At 36.5% G+C, this 20,680-nt stretch overlaps 1 protein-coding gene across 8 annotated transcripts in view; it reads left to right on the top strand.

Moving 5' to 3' along the window:
* Positions 1–20,680, top strand: part of LOC120773133 (transient receptor potential cation channel trpm) — a 292,034-nt gene that overhangs the window by 247,122 nt on the left and 24,232 nt on the right. For 7 of the 8 annotated variants that reach the window (XM_040102134.1, XM_040102135.1, XM_040102132.1 and 4 more), the window contains 4 exons: positions 3,013–3,159; positions 6,245–6,402; positions 6,860–7,050; positions 12,042–12,187. In XM_040102134.1, coding sequence (XP_039958068.1) covers positions 3,013–3,159; positions 6,245–6,402; positions 6,860–7,050; positions 12,042–12,187 — 642 coding nt within the window. Of the gene's footprint in view, positions 1–3,012; positions 3,160–6,244; positions 6,403–6,859; positions 7,051–12,041; positions 12,188–16,077; positions 16,324–20,680 lie in introns of all 8 variants that reach the window. The other variant, XM_040102136.1, reaches the window with a different exon arrangement.

The raw sequence follows: 20,680 nt of genomic DNA, 5'->3' as shown, positions 1-20,680 counted from the left end.
ATAGTCCATTGTTAGGTCTCATCTGAGTCTGATCGATCGTTCGATTCAGCCGACAAAGTACAACTACAAGTTTTAGCTATTTATTCGCAGTGATTTTTGTTTGATCCTTAGATCCCGCACAACAAATATTCAAGATAATAGGCCAGCTGTCGCCAGACATGACTTTGGTTTACTTTGAATTTTTGGTTTTGATGGATCTTTATAGCGCGTATTAGCGTTCAAATTTCCTTAGCAAATATTCTTTTGTTTCGTTTTGATGCAGGTCCATCGTTGAGTTGTTTATAACTGAATAAACTCGTTATTTATTACGATGACAGTTTCACTAATCGGCGTTCTCGCTCTACGACAGTTTTTCAAGGAAGCTATCGACAGATGAGACAAGAGAGAACTCTCAAAGCTCTCATATTATTATGTTTACCTTTTTCATAGCAACACTACTTACTAGTTCTCTCTGGACACACTCTAACTTTGTTTCAAAATTAAATATAAGTATTTCTGACTTAATGCAACAACAAAGACTTATTTGGAAGGTCTTGGTAACAGATCTCCGAACTATTGCAAAAGGTTTTATGCTATAAGTATGGCATAAAAATGTATATGAGAAAATTTTAAGAAATTTTTATGAAACCTTTTATTAATTTTTTTTTTATATTTTTATTATTGTTATTTTTTTATTTTATTTTTTATTAAATATTTATTTTATTTTTAATTTTTTATCCGCTATGTAAATTATCGCTGCAAATTTTTACTTATTCAGATTTCTCCGGAATTCGCAGCGCTTTAAACAATTTAAAATTTTCATTTCAAACTATCTTTTATTTATGCATTTTACTTATAACATTCTTCGCCCGAAATTTCCATTTCAAATATATGAAATTGATGCTTTTTACATAGTCGTGGGAATAAAGCTAAAATAGCTTAAGTCGACTTAGCTTAAAACAAAAAAAAATAAATTAGTGAGATCAACTTTCTCGAGAGCTAACTTTTTGCTTTACTAAAAAAAAGATCTAGAATCCCACATTGCGTTAAAACAAAGCCAAAGTGTAGGCTCTGTTTTTTAGTAGAAATAAAAATACGTAACATATGTTATGTCGACATATGCTGTTTTAGTCTATTGTTAAAGCCATTAATCTCTATTCTATTTTCTAAACTCGTTAAAGGGTTTATATACACTTGCGAATTTCTAAAATGCATTTTTACTATGATATTAAAAAATTACAATATAAATATAATTTAAGTTGATCTGGCAATAAGTTTCGGAGATATGTACGTATTTTTAATCTTAAGAATTTTTGAACTTAGTGTTTTCGGATGCCAAATCTTTAAACGTGCTTTCAGAGTCAATGAAGAAAATTTCTCCCATGGGATGAGGTTTTTATAGCCTTAACAGACTCAGTCTCTCAGTTTTTGCGACATCGATTTGAAATTTCGCACACATTCTTTTTTCTTCAAAGCGCTGCTAATTTGCCAGATCTGTCGATATCGGACCACTATAGCATATAGCTGCCATATGAACTAACCGATCGAAATCAACCTCTTATATTAAAAACTTTTTTATTTGACATGACAACTTCACGAAATTTGGCACAAATTAATTTCCAAAAAAAAAACTACAATACGCAAAAAATTTCCTGGATCGGACCACTATAGCATATAGCTGCCATACAAACTGACCTATCACAATCAAGTCCTTGTATAGAAAACTTTTTTATTTGAAGAGATATCATCACGAAATTTGGCTTCGGTAATTTTCAAAGAAAGCAATGGAATCTGTGAAGAAATTGTTCAGATCGAGTGACTATAGCATATAGCTGTCATATGAACTGACCAATGGTATCAACTTATTGTATGGAAAACTTTTGATCCTGTGAAGTTAATCAGACTTCTGTGTGGCTGATGTTAACGTTTCGCTGTTTTTTTTATCTATTAAATAAATTCCTCTTTTAACAAAAAATCCCAAAAACACGATTTTTTTCTAACTCGCAAGTGAATATAACCGCTTTCCTATAAGTAGAACCATAAAAAGACGAAATATGTGAAAATCATACTCACTTTGCATATTGTACTTAAGTGATTCTATAATAACATATAATTTACCAGATTTGCTAAATGAAATGTATGCAAGTCACGTCGCTTCTAAAAATCAATGATTTAGCATTTGAACAAAATCCAATTCCGATGATTGCATTTGCATTTAGAAAGTAAAAAAAATAAATAAATAAATGCAAAATCTCAACATTGCGCTTTTATACGCATTTATTTTGCTTGCGTATGCGTATTTCTGCTAATTCCTTTAATCCTTGAAATTCCTCTCCACCCACTAATACCACTTATAACCTCGGCTAACGCTTATGCTATGCTATTTATTATTGATTCACACATACACATATAATTATACGTACAAACGCGTGTGTGTGCGTTAGCATGCTTGCTGCTGCTTCACCTGTACCGTTATAAGCACATAATAACGCTTGCAAAATCACGCTTTCTCCTTGCCACATACACATATATATATATTGTAATTATATCCATATACATATGTAGCTGTATGCTCTTATATATTACCTAATACTATGTAGTGTTCGTATGTATGTCAACACACTCGCTGCAAAATCTCTGCACCAACAACTTTCAACTATGCATTTCGCTTGTCAAAGTCACCTCAATCACCGTTCTGCAGTTCGATAAATTGTTGTTGCTCTTTCTATTTCTATATTAATTGCTATTTACATAAAACGGAAATTATAAATAAATAATGATACCCGGCATCAATGCCACATGGAATGTTTTTGCACAAATCCAACATTAAATCGCATTTTTTATGTAAATAAATCACGTTCACCTCGAAACTTGTCACTTTGTATAATAGTTATATATCTAGTTTAGTTCTTGCATTGCTTATGTATGCTACACATACAAATTTACATAGATATTCGTGCATGTATTTGTGTTTGAACTAATCGTTTGTTTGTTTTTGTCGTCTTGGTTCGTTGCTCCGCCGCCGCCGCGAAGGTTTCACTCACCGATTCCGATCCATCACAGTTCCGTGATATTTTTAATTTGGGCGATTACGAGCTGAAGCAGCATCAGCCGCTGCGTTTGAAGAAGAAATTCTATGAATTTTATACCGCTCCAATTACGAAGTTCTGGGCAGATTCGGTAAGTAGAAAGATTTGAATATTTTATAATACAAATAAGTTTTATGCTATACATACATACAAGTTTATCTAAGTTTTCGCATTGAACTTTTGATATAACCTTAGCTCTAAGCTCTTAAATGTATGCTTTGAATATCTGAAGACTTCAATTGTACAAGTATGCATTGTATTGCATTTTTGACGGCAAAGTGCTTGAGTGTTTTCTTTTTTCATCTTTTTTAATGGCGTAGATACCGCTTCCGTGGTTATAGCCGAGCCCGCGCCAGTCGATCTTCCTTTTCGCTGTTTGGCGCCAACGGGTGACTCCAACTGTAGCTTCTTCTTCTGCTCGTTCCAACGGGGTGGAGGTCTTTTTCTTCCTCTGCTTCCCCCGGCGGGTACTGCGTCGAAAACTTTCAGAGCTGGAGTGTTTTCATCCCTTCGGACCGCACAGCCTAGCCAGCATAGCCACTATCTATTTTTTCGCAGAATCTTTCTCTCGAAAATTCGTAACATCGACTCATAGATGTTGTCAGCATTCATGCCTCTGCACCATATAGCAGGACGGGAATAACGAATTACTTATAGAGTTTGGCTTTTGAGAGAGAAAACTTTACTTCTCAATTACCTACTCAGTCCGAAGTAGCATCTGTTGGCAAGAGTTATACTGCGCTGCGTTTCGAGGCTGGCATTGTTGTGGGTGGTAATACTGGTTCCAAGATATATGAAATTATCTGCGACTTTGAAGTTATCATGGTCAACAGTGTCGTGGGAGCCAAGTCGCGAGTGCGACGATTGTTTATCTGATGACAGGAGATAATTCGTCTTGCCTCGTTCACTACTAGACTTATTTGCTTTGCTTCCTTATCCAGTCTGAAGAAAGCAGATCTAACAGCGCGGAAGTTGAGACCAATGATATTAATATCATCGGCATACGCCAGCAGTTGTACACTCTTATAGAAGATTGTACCTGTTCGATTAAGCTCTAAAGCTCGTATTAAGAAGAAGTCGCACAAAAGGGAGTCGTCTTGTCTGAAACATCATTAGGTATCGAGCGACTCGGAGAGGTCCTTCCCGATCCAGACGAAGCTTTCGGTATTACTCAACGTCACTTAACACCAACTTAAGCATAAAGGCAGCTGTCTTTGACAGCAGGAAAAGTGCTTTTCGTGCTGTCAAGCGCAGCTTTGAAATCGACGAAGAGGTGGTGTGTGTCGATTCTCTTTTCACGGGACTTTTCCAAGATTTGGCATATGGTGAATATCTGGTCAGTTGTTAGTTTACCAGGTATAAAACCACACTGATAAGGCCCTATCAGTTTGTTGACGGTGGGCTTTAATCTTTCACACAATACGCTCGATAGAACCTTACATGATAAGTTTAGGATACTTATCCCACGGTAGTTGGCGCAGATTGTGGGGTTCCCTTTTTGTGCATTCGGCAGAGCACACTTAAATTCAAATCATTCGACACACTTTCATTCAACTATATTTTACAAAGAAGCTGATACATGCTCCTTATCAGTTCTTTGCCGCCGTTTTTGAATAGCTCTGCCGGCAATCCATCGGCCCCCGCGATTTCTTCATGGTCGTGCAATGGAACGTCTGCTCTATAGTCATTGGTTAGGGAATTGGGTTCGCCATCTCCTGGAGTTATGCTTTCACTGCCATTCAGCAAGTTGGAGAAGTTTTAATTTTACATATTGCAGGCCAATAATGTCTTTCACTACAAATCATTCCAAACAACATTATTTTTGTGGAAGCAAGCCTTTAAAAGTTGTTCTAACTGCTTGTACTTGAATATTGAAAATAAATAGAGATGTTGTGTAAATTCTGCGTCCTCAAAGCTTATAGAGTGGTACTTTAGACCATATGGAATAGGTTAAAGAGAATTTCTAAAAATCTCACAAAAATCCATCGTATATCCAAGTACGTCTGATATTCCAGTGCCTTCTTCAATTGCATTCGAACATTGATTGGTTTACTTTTATTAATGCTGACCTATAGATTATGTAAGGTTTGATGCTTCATCCAGGGATCGCGCATGGACTACTATATGCTGTCCTTTCAGAATCCATAAAAATATAACTTTTTTGTCCGAAGCTATAAGTCGACAAAGCGGCTTGAGGTGTGATATCTGAAAAGGAGTGCTCCGAAGGGTTTGTGCCTTGATCTTGCAAACACGGAACAATCAAGAAGAAAGTCTTGAGACGTTTCCACCTCCTCTTCGTCTATATAGCTAGCATTCGCAAAGATTGTTAACCTTTCAGCGTAAAACGCGATGGGCAATGGCCCGTTAGAACATTCGTAACTATGCATAGACTAGCCGTAGTGAGGACAAAGAGCTCAAGATTACCTACGAACGCTCTTCTGCAAAAAGATCTTGAGACAGCGCATGAATCAATGGTAGATCTACGTTGGACAAGCTACAGGAAAGCTTAGTTATCCAGTACTAGAACACCCGAGGGGAGTGGAGTACCGACCCGTTCCTACTATACTGATAGAGGAGCTATGGTGTCATTCCTTGCCAGTTTCTCAGCTTTATCGTTACCTGCAGTCCCGCTGTTGCTTTACACCCATACTAGCCTTACTCCAAACTAACTGTATACATACCGCGCTGCTTTCAAAGTAGATAGTCACTCTTCTGAAAGAGGTTGTGCTTCCAAGCCACCTGAAATTGATAGATAGTTCCTAAGCAATGTCCCCCGTCGAACCTTCCTCCCAAGCTTTGACTCATTCGTGAAGAAGCTCACTGCCACTTCCCTCTAATGGCGTCTACTAACGTATACAACTGTCTGGCAGGTATGTGGGCAGGCCGATTTATATTCTCATAAAAAAATTAGCCTGTATTGGCTTATCTTTACGATATGAAAAATGTAGGTATTTCCTTTACTTTTTATGTTTTCTTTAGATCACTTAGGAGCCGTGACGGATCCAAGGGCATTTGGGTTTCTTATATTTTCAAGTATCATTTTGAAACCAATTTGCTGAAATTTTATAAATAATTGTTGACTATTCCTCTCTAGTGACAATATGGAATTTATTTCCGCTCTCTTATCTTAACTTTAACTCCCCAATATATTATTTATTTACTATTTCTCTTCACAGATTGCCTACATGTTTTTTCTATTCATGTTCACCTACACCGTGCTGGTGAAGATGGGCCCGACGCCGCGCTGGCAGGAGGTCTACTCCATCGCATACATAGCCACTTTGGGTTTTGAGAAAATACGAGAAATTATCTCTTCGGAGCCGGTGGCCATAACGTAAGTCTCTGAAAGTTTTTATTTTAAATTTCTTTTTAAGTTTTTCATTAACAGTTAAGCAGCCGCGCGAGCATATGCTCACATAAGCCAAAGTGTTAACGGTATACATTTAATCTCATGCGGTTTGCCTTTAAAAATAACTGTTAAGTGCTACTTTGCGTTTTATGTTTGACCATTTGCGCTCGCTTTCATTATCGCTTGCCATACAACCACAATCACACACTCACACATCAACACACATACATACATACACACATACAATTGGTGTTAATTTAATTTTTCACGCCGAATTAAATTCTTCTCAGATTACTTTTGCAGTCCGCATTATTTTTTTTTTTTTGTTTTTGTTGGAGCGCGCTTGAATTTATTTAGCCGCCTTGTGCTTTAAGCCTTCTGTTCTTTCTGCATTTTCACAAATTTCTCTCTCCTCTCTTTTTTTCTTTTACGCCCACAACAGCCATAAATTTGCGGTCTGGGCCTGGAATATGTGGAATCCCTGCGATGCAGCTGCTATTATCTTGTTCCTGATCGGTTTATCGCTGCGCTTTCGACCCAACACAATGGATATCGGCCGCGTGATTTACTGTGTGGATAGTATTTATTGGTATTTGCGAATACTCAATATTTTGGGTGTCAACAAGTATTTGGGTAAGTGAGAGCAAATATTTATTTCATCGGTGAAAAACACCCACATACTCATGTACAAAAGCTTACGTAATTGCACGTGGTAAGCTACGGTAGCGTGTATTTGTAATGACTATTAGGGTGGAGCAATTTATTGCAAACAATTTTTTAGGACAACTTTTTTATTTTGTTGAATAAAAGTAGGTACACAAGGAGTCTTAGTAAAAGCTGCCGCTGTGTGTCCTCAGTGTGTTTGACAAATAAATATACAAAAGGACTTAGTCTACCGAGAAGGTTTAAAAAAGTCAGGCTTGTGAGTTTAAGCTTGAAGAATATTTTGAATTCAACGACAAGTAAATCGTTTGTTTTTAATCTTCGTTTGGAACCCGAAACTACTATTTTTTTATCTCAGGAAAATATTTTTTTATGATCGATTTGTCTTAACTAAATCTATACCTTTTAGTATTAATAGTCCAAAAGATGAGACCGGCATAATATTTTGTTCCAGTGAGTAAGACACTGACCGCTGAGGAGTTTCCGTTTGGCTTCTTTCTCTGAAGATAACCCAATAGCAAAAATGCAAATAGTTAGCTATTAAAGAATATTCTCGGGTATATTAAGCTTGTCACAAAGTTTATAAAACCTAGTAAGAAAGGTCGGAGATCCTACAATATGTATACATAAATGATCAGCACTATGAGCTTAGTCGATTTTTTGGCACAACTCGTTTATTTTATTCAACTTAGTTTCCATCAAGGGTCGTACATTGATTATAGCCTCCCTGCAACTTTTCGATACCATTTTTATAGTATGATTTGTCTTTTGCTTTAAGGTAGGCCACAATTTCGGTGAGCGCCTCTGCATTTTTTTTCTGCAATTTTTTTCTAGCGAGCATTCCTTTGAGATCTGAGCACAGGAAATAACCCTGGAAGCCAGTTCTGAAAACAGTGGATGTGGAAGCAATTCGAAGCTCAATTCATGGATGCTTGTCATCATTTTCTTTGTCTTGGTGAAACAGCAATTTTTTCTTCAAATGCGGTCGTTTTTCGGAGATTTCGCTTTTCAAATGGTCCAATAATGATCTATGGTATAATAGTCACTGTTGATGGTACTTCCTTTTTCAAGGTGGTCGAAACAAATTATTCCATTCACATCCCAAAATACGGACGCTATAACCTTGTCAGCCGACAATTACGTTTTTCCACGCTTTGGAGCGCGTTCATCATGTGCAGTCCACTCGGATGATTGTCGATTTGACTTCGTAGTGAAATAATGGAGCCATGTTTTATCAGTTTTCACATATCGGTCCAAAAACTTGGGTTTATTTCGCTTGACCATTTCCAAACCCTGGTCCGAAACATCAACACGTGGTTATTTTTGGTCAGAAATGAGCTCGTGCGACACCCACTTTGCACTAAGCTTTCTTATACCCATATATTCACGAATGATATGATGTCCACATACTGTTGATATTTTAAGAGTGTCTGCTATCTCGAACAACTTCACTTGTCTTCTCGCCCGTCTGTAAATATGCGAACTAGTCCCTCCCTAGCATTTGTCGGAATGACCGATATCGGACCAGTATAACACATAGCTGCCGTACAAACTGTGCTATCAAAATGAATTGCATGTATGGAGAACTTTTTCATCTTAACGAAATTTGGACGAATTATTATCGTAGGGATCAACCACTATGGCACACCCTGTTTAAGAAAGCTGGACTCAACACTTTTCAATTCATAGCATATGGATATTTTGTTCAAAGCAAAAATTTAATCGATTTTGATATATGTAATATATGATTGAGGTTTGATTTCGCGCACTGTGAGCCGATTTACAAACAATGTGGTTTTAATTACAAATGAAATGAATAACGGTATAATGGCATCATTAACTTCAAGTTACTGCCGTAAGCTCTTCCTTCATATTTTAAACTTTCAGCCCTTGAATCTCATTAAACTCGATTGTATGTATGTAAATGCGAGCTACCCTTTTTACGCTTCGACCTCATTATTTTCGTCATTATGCTAAGTACCGTAAAGGGTTCAGCTACTGCATGAATTTTTTATGAACATCATTATTTTCTGTAGAGCTCTGAAAGTGCTCTTTAAGGCCCAATATTTTAGCTAATGAGCAATGATGAATTATGCATTACAATTCTTTCAGGAAATTGACTTCGTAGACACTATTTAAGAATCAAAATGAAAATTTCTAGGTTAGGAAATGTCCAGAAAGGTATCTTTGGATTCCTATTTGCATTAAGGCGAAGTTGAATATGGCATATTCGAAGAAAGTATAAGAAAAAATGTTTCCACGTCTCATTAAAATGTGTCTTTTTCTGGATTTGATCGGAATTCCCTTAAGCTAATCATGTGGATTAGTAATAATATTAGTAAATACTGCTTGATTTTCTTCTAAGAATATTATCTATAGTCTATAGCCTGTATTCAACTTCGGCAAGATTTGAGAGCTAAATTTTAAATTATACGGTTGGCGACTGATGTACTGATCACTGAGATCTCTGCTAATTTTTACTTCAACATGTGAGGTTTCAAAAACCTGAAAGAGTTTTCGGTAAACAAACGGCTAGTAAATTTATAAGGAAGACTCCATCAAAAACTTTCTTAATTTTACGCCATATACTGTAGCTTCTACTGTAACTGCTTGTGAAGTTTGTGTTATAATATGAATACACTTCTTTTTCTTTATTGGCGTAAATATCATTTACGCGTTTATAGTGCCAGTCGTTCTTCCTTTTCTCTGCTTGGCGCCAATTCGAGATACCAAGTGCAACCAGGTGGAGTGTCCTCTTCCATTAGGACAACAGGATCTAGCGAGCTCAGCTGCTGTCTCTTGATTCACTGAACTAGGACACTGTCACCGTATATCTCTTACATCGTTCCATCGACTGCGATATTCGCCGTTTTCAATGCACAAAGGACCATAAATCTTCCGCAGAAACCTTTCTTCGAAAACCTGTAACGGTAACTCATCAGATGTTGTCGTGGTCAATGCCTATACACCATATAGCAGACGGGAATGATGAGGAGCTTGTTGAGTTTGGTCTTTGTTCGTCGACAGATGATTTTACTTCCCAAGTACCTACACAGTCCGAAGTTGCACCTGATGGCAAAAGTTATTCAGCGTTGGGTTTCGAGACTGACGTTCTCGTTATGACTAGAGCGACAACTGTTTGTCCTTCCCTATTCTGGCGGAGCTGTTGGTATTACTCAATGTCAGCTTACATAGCCGTATTAGTTTGGCGAATGGTGAAAATTTGGTCTATTGTTGGTATTCCAGGCCTAAAGCCCCACTGATTATGTCCAATCAGTTTGTTGACGATGGACTTTAATCTTAGACCGAACAATGTCAAAACTTTTTCGAGGTGAACCGAACATGAAAGCCTATCTGTGGTCAAGTGGTCATCTTCTGACAACGCGCTGGAAGAAATTTAGGTTCAAGAGATGTAGGCGGCTTCTTCAGTGACACACGGACAATGAAAGTATGATCATTGTAGATATAACAGTTTTCACTGTTGAGGTAGTTGTTAGGAAGAAAACCGAAAAAATTTCCAAACATGCAAAAAATGTTATATTGAGAGTGAAATATGGTCAGTTTCCAGCCACTGTAATGGGTTGGTGAGAAATCTCCCATAAGTGTTACATCTTTCATAAAAAAGGGTTTAAAAATGGAATAGCAGTTTACCAGTAAGAAGTTTTAGAAAACGTCATAAAGTAGTTAAAATGGTTTTTTCGGCAAAATTTATTTTATTCAAAATAGACTTCTTCTGCTTCAATACAGCTTTTTGCACGATCCAAAAGCATGTCGAACGAGTGTTTTAGCTCATTGGCCGGTATGGCTGCCAGTATGTCGGTGCAAGCCTTTTGAATGGCCTCTACGTCTGCATAACGCTTTTCTTTCATGGGCAAATGCATTGTTCTGAAAAGGAAGATGTCGCACGGTGTCATATCAGGTGAATACGGGGAGTGGTTAATGTTTAAAATGTGATTTTTGGTCAAATAATTGGTCACAAGCGTCGATCGATCTAAGCTATTTTAGGTCGTCAGTCAATTTGTGCGGAACAAACCGTGCACACACCTTTCGTAAGCCCAAATGTTTGGTCGAAATGCGATAAATTGATGTTTTGGAGATGTTCAATTCCATTTGCATTTCAATGATGATTTCGGCTGATTTTGGATGAATTCACGCACAGTTTTGATGGAATTTCCGGTAATCACGGATTTTGATTGGCCCATATGTTGATCGCCATTTATGTCCTCACGACCACTTTGGAAACGTTGAAACCACCCGCGCATTCTGCCACGGGATAGGCAATCATCGCCATAAACCTGTTTCATCAATTGAAATGTGTCGGTAAAAGTTTTACCAATTTTAAAACAAAATTTAATGTTGGCTCTTTGTTCGAAGCTCATTTCCACACAAACATACTGACACTTAAAACGCAATAACTTCACTTCCAATCAATGAAATGTCATGAAATTCTCACTGGACAATCGATAAAGATAGCAGATTCTAACGCACCAATCGACATATAGATGGCGCCACCAGGGGGCGCTAGATTCAAAAAGTCCTGTTTTCTTTGGAACGCACCTTGTATATATGTTTTCTGAGGATAATGTGGCATTTGAGTGATGCACGTATCTATGAGAAATTTTTCATGATTTTGAGAATTATTGTTATTTCAGTCAGCCCTCACCTGCAGTTACTGTTTCTCTGATATATTATTCCAAAAAAAAAAACTGCAGAGATCACAAGGCCAAAAATTAAAGATTTTAGTTCTGAGCTATATTTTACAGGAACGCTTAAGTGAGCTCATTACGTAATTTCCTTCTTTTGTAATTTGGCTTGAGTCTTATAAAAGCACTTAAGGTATTACCCTACCATGCACTTTGTATACTTTTCATACTTCAATTTTTATTTTGCAAATTTTCGTCGGAAAATCATAAAAAATATTTTCGTTTCACCACTTTACTCACATTTCATTCTTCTTTCAGGTCCGCTGGTCACTATGATGGGCAAAATGGTTAAAAACATGATTTATTTTGTGGTGCTCTTGGCTGTGGTGCTAATGAGTTTCGGCGTCAGTCGTCAGGCCATACGGCATCCGGGCAATGAGCCAACTTGGGGTTTAATTAAAGAGGTAAGTAGCTGCCACCGAATCTCATAAAACATACTAGCATTTTTCGGTTCGTTTTTTCCCCCCATTTACTTAGTGCTCTACATAGTTTTCGGTTACTTTGTTGTTATTTTTCATTCGTTCGTTGCTTTGTCGGTTGGTTTTTGTGGGAATTTGTGTTTATTTCTCATACAATTTTCAACTTTCCGTTACAAACATAGCGAAATGGCGAAAATGTGTGGAACGCTATTAACATATGTACACACATATACATATACATACATATATACAAATAACTGTGAATTTGTGGTACTATGCGTGGGTGTGCTTGTTTGGGTGCTGAAATGCATACTTAAGTTTTCAATTTGGAAGCGAAAAGCTACGTATATACATATGAACAGTTAAGGAATGCAGCAGTTGCTGAAGGAATTTAAGAGAAAGTGAAAGCAGAAACCCCATAAATGAAATTAATAAGGTTGGAAGTTAAAATGTCAGCTAAGGGTTGATCCATTTCGAGGCTCCCTACTTCTTAAAGAAAAATCACATAAACTTCACATCTAATAGGAAATTTTTATTAACATTCGAAGGAACATTCTTTTGCAATTATTTTTTGAAGATTATCTTCTTCAAATGTTGGCCGCGGCTCGACTCAGATGATCCATCCGTTTAGTCCAATTTTCGATGACTCGTTTGAGCATTTCGACTGATAACTGGCGATTACTGGCGATTAACACGCTCCAAGGCCTGAATAGAGACGGGATTGACCACATAGACTTAAGATTTTATATATCCCCACAAGAAAAAGTCTAATGATGTGATATCACACGATCTTGGTTGCCAATCGACAGGCAACAAACATGATATTATTTGCTCACCGAAATATTCTCCAATAAATCGATTGATTAATGTGATGTGTGAGAAGTGCAGCCGCCTTATTGATACCAAATGTCGCTGAGATTACGAACTTCAATTTCAGGTATCAAATAGTCGTTTATTATGGCGCCACAACGGTCACCATTCACGGTTACGTTCTCACCGCCATCAATTTTGAAGAATTTGAAAGACACTTTTAATGCTTATTACAGACAGTGTCGCTGCGTTTAATCATAAAATGTTTAGTGATATTGATGAGATTATAAAATCTTGAAATCTCGCTCAACAGCTGTCAAGTTCAATTAATCGAATTCATAAGAGTATAAGTCCGAGTTAACGCAAGCATCAGTGTACTAACGGACGTATCAAATGATTAACTGTATACGTATTACTAACAGTGTTGGAAGCTATATTATTCCCATAGTTATCCAGAGTTATAGTAAGTGGTGGCAAAAATTTTAATACCAAAAATGTCATAATTCTTATAGCGAAATTTTAGTGCCTTCGCCTTCAGCTATAAGGCAAGCTGAGCTATGAATATTCCTAATAAATTTCTATGTGTTTAGCAATAAAGCATTGTAAAATTGTATAATCGAGCAATGCACTTTTGCTGTAGAAACATATCGCATTCTTATATTATTGATTTTCGTCACACAGAACAAGTAAATCTATAATAAATATTCAGTGATCACTAACGAATTGAAAGAAAACTTAATTAAAGAATTATACTATATTAATTTTCTATCTTTAAAATCGATAGAAAAAATCTTTTTATTTTCATTTTGACAGCAATTTGCCATATGAATTATTCACGATGGTAAAGCTGGTATAAATCTGGTCCGAACAGGTTCTTGCAACTATATAGTCGCAAGGTCCCTCTAGCTCAAGATACATAAATCGCAAAAGGTCTGGTTAGGTCTTCGTCCTCAGCAAAGTTCACCTTACAATAGTTGAAGGAGTTTGAACTGGACGATGTCCAATCGCGATTCGTTCAAGAATGAAAGTTTTATCCACTTCCAGTTGTCTAAGCTGCTTGGAAAAACTGAATTGAATCATATCAACACATTCTTCTCGAATGTCCCAGCTTTAACAGATCAAGACGAAAATACCTCGGACTTCATCTCACACTTTTATATGCCCATAAATAGCTTAGACCAACGAAGTGAAAGAGCTAAAACTAAAATAATGCACCTAAGCAGATACTTAGATTCAATGCGCTGGGAAAGTTGGAATTATCGAGAGTGAGTTAAAATCCAACTGTAGAAGTTTTTTAACTGACTTCCCAAGAGAATGTATATAGCAGTAAGCCCCCGGATTTCTTTTAAAATCAGCCATCTAACCTAATCTAACCCAAATGATCCAACCAATTTATTTTTTTTAATTGAACCGGCAGTGAAACACAAAGCCAAATAATGCTCCAATTTCAGTTAGATAAGTTGGTGGAGTTTTTGAGCTAAGAAACATAATAAAATCATTTTACATTAACCCAAATCTTAACAACTTATACACTTCCCAACCCTCAAATTGGGCTTCTCCTTAATTTTTTGAAGCTTTTACCTCTTAGCAATTCTTTAGAACTTGAAATGATCCCATTATGCTACGACTTACGTATATCGGGGATATTTAACATGGGAACAAAGCAAGACTACATTTCTTCCTTATTTAAACTAGGACTTAAAATGAGTATTATACTTAAACCATATTTTTTACTATCTTTCAATTTCATCTGACGTTTGATTGATTGAATTCCCGAAGATAGAGTGGGAAAGAAAGAGCCGTGGTATTTTTAGTCATGTGGTTGTCAATTTTCGACCGATTTTTCTATTATGAAGATAAGAAGAAACCTATTGAAGAAATCTTGCCCAAAAGATCAAGTTTGTGTCAGAGGGTCGAGATATATATGTCGAAAATATGATATGTTTTGCCTCAGTTGTTTCGAGTGTTTTTGCAGCATTGCCGAAATTTGTTTTCTTTCACTTCGTCCTCCATATATTTGTTACTAAATTGAAGTATTTAGAATCGGACCTTCGACATTTGCCGTCGTTGTTTCTTGATGCTTTAAAGGTCCTTCTAACGCGTAGATATTTGCATTGGAACTTAAGTAAAATAAAGTAATTGAAAATATATTAGTTTGAAGCAGCTTATGTTGAGACGATTGCCTCTTTGAACACTTTATCTTCCAATATATAGAGGAGACTAACCTAATGATGATGAAAGCTTAGGCAAAGGCTTTCTATGAGCTTTTACAGTTGCGCAGGTGTGAATATAAATGGGCAATTGGTAATAAATCACGAAAGCCTTGCCGTATGAGCTCCTGGAATTTAATACCGTTGTTTTGATGAATTGTGTGCCCTTAAATGTATGAGTATGAATCTGAGTTGAAACACAAACTAAGCTTTTTGACACGTTATAAACAAACTTCTCAAACTCTGAATTGTGTTTTGTAATATTTTTTCACATTTTCAATAGCAATTTGTTTTTTATAATAAAGTGTTTGTAGAAAATTTATATATAGAATTTATTTATGAAAACCGTTATATATAGTTATAAATAATGGAGTACATACATAAGTAAATATATATATTGAAAATAATGCTAATAATTTGCAGACTAACAAGCAACCATGTACATAAAGTCGTATATGTATGTCACATGCTATTTATACATATAGATACATAAATTTAAAAGCTGAATAAAGCGAGCAGCGCATATTGATCTTGTATTTTCTCTTTCCATCGTTTCTGCTTCTAATTCTTCTTGTCTTTTGCGAATATTGCCAACAACAAACGAAATCTAAAAAAACACAAAAAAAAAATATAAAAAAACACAACTAACGCTCATGCGCACACGAACACACATACATGTAAAAAACATTGCACATATTTTCTGTTTTATTTTGAAACTCTTAAACGCCATAATTTTGCACCGCCCTAATGTCTTCACACGCCTCACATACATACGCACATGCCTACTCTCACTCTTCCACCCATACATCTCTCATGTTTACACCTTCACCGCTCTCACACGCTCACGCACGCCAGTTGATCGCCGGCTCGATTATTGCGCCCGGCTTCCTGGGCGCCCTGGGTCATAATAGTCGTTCGCATAATGCTCGCATACCGGGCTATGGACAGGGCGGCCTCCATCGTGCTTCATCGGCTACAACAACAAGCACAACCACATCTACAACTACAACAACAACCACCACATCGTCAGCTATACCACAATCGGCGGCGAATTTGCCCAAATCCGACATTCTGAACACCCTGAGCGGCAATTTGACAAACGTACACAGATAATATTCCCTACATACCATAGATCGCTGGTTTGCTAAATACATATGTACATGTGTCCATATGCAAGCTAAACACAAGTTTAAGCAATAATTATAATCATACTTAGTTGTGTAATCATTATGTAATGATCGTCTATTGTCTATTAGCGGAACGCCAATGTCTTTTTGATGTGTATGTGAATTAGCGGTTTTCTCCTTTGTTTTCTTTCACTGTCCCCTATTTTCGATTATTTATGCCTTGCGTGGTATTTTATGTTGTGCTTAACGGTATTTACATATGTATGTATGTAGATATGTTTAGACCTTTGTGTGTACTATGTTTATATAGAGCGCCTGAACTTATAGAGTTTATAGAGCTTAAAAACCCAATGGCCTCTCCCAACAGATGTCTCAACTTCCTGAAACACCATTTCGTTTCTTCTTATACATTTTTGTATACTTTGCATTACAGAAGATTTTTAGTCTTACCGCATGAATTCGGACCCCTACGATTGCTAAGGACAAGTAGTCTAACTGATTTCTTGCTTTCTACTCAAGGTGAAAGGATTGCGCCTGCTAAGCGCATGTGGGTCTATTGATCCAGTTCTAGAACGCATTTTGTCCATTTCCAATATGAGCAATGAGCAATGTGGCAAGAGCTTGTCGGCTTTGCATTTGTCGGCCCAAACGGCTCTAAGAAACATTACAGTCGTCCGGGAGCTCAAAGTTTAGAATGACGGAGAGTTCCTTACAGAAAACTTCCCCTCCAGTCTTTCCGCCTAATTTCGAACCATCCGCAAAAAAGCTCACTTTCAGCCTCTTCTCCAGTGACCTCTCCACATCTACATATCCCTCGACGATGTGCATTTGTACATTTGTAAGGAAATTGCGGTATATTATTTAGGACGCACCGGCGTTCTAAGCTGTCCAAGTATGATTCGTGTTAGGATCGACCTAAAACCTAATCTATCCTGGGATTAACCAAGAAAGTGATCCTGCTAACAAAATACTGTCTAGTATAGTCGCTTCGATTAGAACCTAGATTTCGTTCCTTTCTTGTAAATGGATATCTCGACGCAACCTGATACAATGTGGTTTCAAATATCACGTTGGATTCGGTTGCACTGAAACTATGATACTCGCCACAAATACAAAAGGTTCCATACACGAATTTTATTTTGATCGGAAGGGTATTACGGCTATATGTTATAGTCATCCGATCTAAACAATTCTTTCGATTCGAACAACAATCTGAACACACAAAAGCTGTGGTCAATAATTCATGCAAATTTCGTGAAGATGCCTCGTCAAACAAAATTTCCCAGACACGGACTCGATTTCAATCAATAGTAGTCCGTTAACGACGATTCCGACAAATGCGCAGCTTCTTGGGGAGAAAAGGACGTGTTTGATAACTCAAAAACTGAGGGACTAGTTTATGTAGATACATTCCATTACGAAGTACACGAAGCCTGCACTAAATTATAACGATTTTCATTGTAAGGTGGTCTTGTGGGACATCACACTTCCCTAGTTTTTCGTAATAGTGATTTATAAATATTTCCGAATACATCATTATTAGCTTTTTTAATTAAGGGGTTACACGGGTTACCTCGGGTAAAAAAACAGCCTTTTTTCAACAAATTGTTTTCCTATGTATATAAAAAATTAAATATTTTATTAGAATTTTTTAATACGTGCTTTAGTTAAAACCTTAACTCAGAACTTGGACGAAGGAAAAAAAACTGAAGATTGGATTTTGGCAAACATTTTTAGAAAAAAATTAAAATTTCCCGCCATCTTTTTCAAATAGTCGTTATCGAAAAAAAAACCTTCGTCCAAGTCCTTAAGAAATGTATCTCAATACAAAGACCTGTGTAAAATTTCATGAAGATTGGCTGAGTAGTTCTCGAGTAATCTTTCCAACCGACTTCAAAAACGCAGTTTTGAGAAAAACGCCTTTAAAGACGGCGCACTTAGCGTAGCTAGCCTCGAGCGCACAAGTTCTCAAAGCTGTATCTCCGAAACTATTGCACGGATCAACTTGGTTATTGAGGACAATATTCTACAGGTATTTTGGGATTTAATAAGTCAATAAAAAAACTAAATTTTTTAAAGTCCGTAATCCCATGTTAACCCCTTAACAACTGTGAAAAACCTTAGAGAGGCCACTTTTGGTGAGGCCCTTTGAATAAGAACACCATTAAAAACATAAAAATAGAAAAACAGAAAAAGGATGAGAAACAAATTTAAGTGCCAAGAAATTTTACTACAAAAACACGGTCAACACGGTAAGGTTTCAGGGTATTTTCGTTTTTTTTTTTTTTTGTGCGAATGCTAAATAGTTGGATTCGATGGCTTAAACAGTAGCTGGTGAGACTTTTCTCTTCAATTCGAGGGCTAATAAAATGTACCAATATAAATTTCGGTCGACTATCTCATATTGTTTCAATGCTCAATACAATAATGGGTTCTTCTGAAGAAGTGGACCGTTTAGTCAATTTGTTTTTAAGTTCTTTGCCTCCATAAAAGATGATCCGCCCTTTATGTGACCTTATAATGTAAAAACGTATTGAATCTTAAAATTTTTTTAAAACATATTTGAAAAAAGGTAATAATAAATAACTATAAAGCTTTTGCATGCAATCGCCTAGCCGACTATATGAAAATAACGTAAATACTCTTGAAATCCTCTCTCAACTAGCTCTTTATGGGTTGCAATCTCACTCGTAAATATATATGTGTGTACTCTATTATGAATTTCTATGTATATTTATGTATAATTTAATGTCTTGCTAGCTTTTATTTGCCACTTGCTTACACTACCGCCTACTCTACCACCTTCTACATAACATATTTCAACAACTACACAAACACAGGTACACAACCACCTTCTCACCAACAACAAATTAATCTGTCCATTTACGCTGTTTTGGTTAGAAATTTCCATGAATTTTGCTTTTGTTGTAGAAATGTGCTTTCATCCACGCGCCGTTCAAGCTTTCGGCCGCAGCTTTCATCATTTAACGGAGTGTCTGCATGTTTAGTTATCCATCTAGAGTGTAGTCTGAACGTTTTCGTATCTCTGATTTCGTTTTATTGTCTTTATTATTCAGCAGTCGCTTCACTTGTTGCCACTGTTTCAATAAAATTTACATTTTGCGGTCATAATTTTTGTCACCCACATCCCCGTTTCCTCTTTACTCATCTACTTGCTAAGCGCGAATCAGTTCTCTTTTCTTCATTTTTCTTTATGTGCACATTTTCCGGATTTTTCTTTTGTAATTTTTCATATTTTCGCAATGTAATTTTTCACTTTTTTAATTTTTTTTGTTTCCTTTTACTGCGTCGACGCTTTTCAGTAAGCAAAAGTTCATAAATATTCCTTGTTAACTGTTCTTTGACGCTCTTACTGTCAGCGCTACAAGTTGTTTGATTTTCCTGCCGCTCTATTTTGTTTTCTGTTTCTTTTTTGTTCTACTCTCCGTTCCTTCTGTTGAATGTTTTCATTTGTTGGCGTTAGTCGGTTCGTGATTTTTGCATGAATTATGTTAATGCAGTTGTTTAGTACTTTGTCTTTATGAAAGCAATATTTAAAGGTGCTCATGGACTATATTATATAAGTTTTTATTGATATACTATATGATATTCATAGCTATATTTTGTATATTTTACAAAACGGATTTAGATTTCTTGCTTCTCTATGGTACGGACTTTATAACAATAGATGACAAGAGCAGGCACAGTAGAAAACTACGCACAATTTTCATTTTAATTTAACACATTACTCGTGAATAAACTTAACACAATTGGATTTCATTACCAATAAGAAGCGATCCAAACTTTTTGTACCAGAATGCTTTGGCGGCGACTAGAAATCTAACAACTTTTGGGCATATGCAAAGTATGTCGTAAAATTAATTCATCCGATCTGAAGATCGATGGGCACATTTGAGTAAAAGTTTACTTTCTAGAATGGCGCTCTTTTTTTTATTTTCCTTGATCTCTTCCATATCTTGTAGCATCTCCGCATTTCAGCGACAGTTTATATGCTGTTCTTGCTTTTTGAGAACCACACAACACGCATATGTCGAAAATAGAATATATCATGCACATTTTTGCTCTTAACTTTTTTATAATAAGGCAGCCATCTGATTAAATTACACAGACTGGAAAAAAAAACATTTTCAACAATTAATTTTATACAAATCTTTATTATTACCTCAGAAATAGGCTTCTTTTGAGACATCATCTTTCCCATACACTTGTTATAAGCCCCGACTGGGGTGGGCTTCAGTCTGTGGCTTTTAATGACCTCGATGAACTCTTGGCGCAGTGCTCACAGCACGTTTTCCAGTTTCGAAAAGCGA

This window comes from Bactrocera tryoni, chromosome 3 (genome assembly GCF_016617805.1).
Source record: "Bactrocera tryoni isolate S06 chromosome 3, CSIRO_BtryS06_freeze2, whole genome shotgun sequence".
Classification (NCBI taxonomy): Eukaryota; Metazoa; Arthropoda; class Insecta; order Diptera; family Tephritidae; genus Bactrocera; species Bactrocera tryoni.
This window is presented reverse-complemented; position numbering and strand designations above follow the sequence as displayed.